The sequence below is a fragment of the Silurus aristotelis genome (assembly GCF_946808225.1).
Source record: "Silurus aristotelis genome assembly, chromosome: 4".
NCBI classification, from domain to species: Eukaryota; Metazoa; Chordata; class Actinopteri; order Siluriformes; family Siluridae; genus Silurus; species Silurus aristotelis.
In genome coordinates, this window is record NC_139577.1 from 29,235,918 (window position 1) to 29,238,417 (window position 2,500).

The window sequence follows — 2,500 nt, forward strand, 5'->3', positions numbered from 1 at the left end:
GTGAGACTGGGTATATTTTATTTAGTCAAAATTTCTATTCACATTTATGTCATTTAGCAGAAAACTAATAATCCAGATCCACTTACAATTTATACAACTGGGCAATAAAAATCCCAGGGGCACAGCAGTGGTGGTGTTGGGAATTAAACTCATGATCTTCTGATCCAAAGTCCAACATATGATCAGCATGTTATGAAAGTGTATGAATTGAAGAATTACCACGTTGCGTTTAGTCGTGTCCTCTATAGTCTGGATGACCCTCAGCCTCTGCTTGAAGCGCATCTGTTCGATCACGTCCGCCCGGATAGAACCGAATTTCTGCACACGAGTGACACTATGTGAGTTTTTCAAGTGAAAATGGACCTACAATCACTGAAACAACTGAGCAAAATATCTAAAAAAAAAACAGCAAGACCCACAAAAACAGACAACGTCATACCTCATATGAGCTGCGCACAAGTTTAAAGATGTCCACCTCAGGATGGGGATCTCCATCATCGGTGAGGAGAGAGTGCAAGTGTGGGATTGGGGGCAAGGTGCTGTCCTTATTGGTAACACTGTCTAGATACCTACACACACATATTTATAATTTCCTTTAATGTTTGGCAAAGTTAGGAAAACAGGTAAGTTCCCGATCTTATAATGTTAATACAGATATAAACAGTCGCTCTGTCCCTTTACTTGAAAGATATTAAGATAATACGTAAATGCAGCTTTCTAAACCAAAAATCAGCCTCAACAACAAACTCTCAAGCTTTCTGACCTGCCGAGCACCGTCATGGCTTCTCCGTCGTCCTTGCAGTTGAGCAGCTGGTAGATGTTGGCGTCCAGCACGGACAGCGCCAGCTGAAAGATGAGCTTGATGCCCTCGTAGAAGAAGCAGTCGACCACGACCACCGCGCTCTCGAAGGGCATGACGGACAGGAAGAGTGTGAGGAACCAGGACAGAGAGATGGTGGAGATCACACCCAGCTCCTGCATGCAGTCGTACAGCTGAGGAACATGCACACGGGCCAACTCCTCAAACACTCCCTGATCCACCAACGCACCTGTGTGTGTGTGTGTGTGAGAGAGTGAGAGAGTGAGAGAGAGAGAGAGAGAGAGAGAGAGAGAGAGAGAGAGAGAGAGTGAGAGAGAGAAAGAGAGAGAGAGAGAGAGAGAGAGAGAGAGAGAGAGAGAAAGAAATAAAGAGAGAACACACTCATTACACGAGAGGCATGTTTATTACCTATAAGTATTGTATATGTATACATGCATACACTATAGTTCCAAAAGTATTGGGTCACCTGACCTTTTCTGCTATATGTGGTTCTTTTCCAAACTGTTACCACAAAGCTGGAGGCACTCAATTGTACAGGACGTTTTTAGATGTGCATAAACTTCAACTTGGGAACCCAAACCTGTTTCAGCATGTCAATGCCCCGTGCATAAAGTGAGCTCCTTGAAGATCTGGTTTACATGCTTTGGAGTGGAAGATCTTGAGTGGCCTGCTATAGAGCTCTGATCCCATCCCTACTGAACACCTTGTGAACACTGACTGCACCCCAGGTCTCTTCACCTACATAAGCACCTGCCTTTCAGAACACGCATGTGGCTGATGAACACAAATCTACATAAGCACACTCCAAAATCTAGAGGAACACCTTCCCAGAAGAGTGGAGGAAATTATATGAGCAAATTGGGACTGAATGTGAAATGCAAATTCAAAAATCTTAAAAATCACATACCGTACTTATGACCAGGTGACCTAATACTTTTGGAAATATCGTGTATTTATGTATATGTGTATATTGTCAGGTTACTGTGAAAATTCAAAAAAATTTATTCTTGCATAAATATTTAACCACCACATATTATTTGGTCATAAGAAAGTACAAATAGAAATCCAGTTCAGTATTGCAGGATATCAATGTTGGTGTAGCTCAGAATTTGAGATAGATTTCATCTTAGTAAGAAAGAAATCCTGCTCAGTAGATGTTTTAGTTGTAAATAAAAACCATTACAGGAGTCTCAATCTGAAAACGGACTCCAGGTGGCTGCTAAACAAAAGACACTAAAAATGTGTCTAATGTGACACTTAAAATGCGCACACTGTAATAGGAAAAGTGTTTATTACTGAGTGATTATCTAAAATAGAGCATAAATGTACAGTTTGAGACACAACACTAGTTTGCTTAGCAAGAGGTAAACGGATGGTGAAATTTGTCGATATCTGTTGCAGTGTAGTCTAAAATTTACCTGTTTATTTAAAAGTACTTTTGATGTTTCTAATATTAATTTTCAAATAAATCAATTGAAAGAAAAAAGGCTTCTCTGTGAATTTCTATTGAGACCCCATTTGAAAGAAAACAATCCTTCTAAGAGTCTATTTTGGACATCACTGGAGTAATACATATGGCTAGTCTCTCTCTCTCTCTCTCTCTCTCTCTCTCTCTCTCTCTCTCTCTCTCTATATATATATATATATATATATACAGTGAGGAAAACAAGTATTTGAACA

The 2,500-nt window shown here is 40.2% G+C and overlaps 2 protein-coding genes across 3 annotated transcripts in view; both read right to left on the reverse strand.

Annotated features, from left to right (window-relative positions):
* The window catches only part of inpp4b (inositol polyphosphate-4-phosphatase type II B), a 765,675-nt gene that overhangs the window by 392,119 nt on the left and 371,056 nt on the right, over positions 1-2,500 (reverse strand). The window lies entirely within an intron of this gene.
* Positions 1-2,500, reverse strand: part of tbc1d9 (TBC1 domain family, member 9 (with GRAM domain)) — a 42,357-nt gene that overhangs the window by 8,459 nt on the left and 31,398 nt on the right. Inside the window, exons 13-15 of the mRNA XM_083538603.1 lie at positions 764-1,049; positions 440-569; positions 220-318 (exon numbers count right to left, since the gene is read on the reverse strand). Coding sequence (XP_083394729.1) covers positions 220-318; positions 440-569; positions 764-1,049 — 515 coding nt within the window. The remainder of the gene's footprint in view (positions 1-219; positions 319-439; positions 570-763; positions 1,050-2,500) is intronic.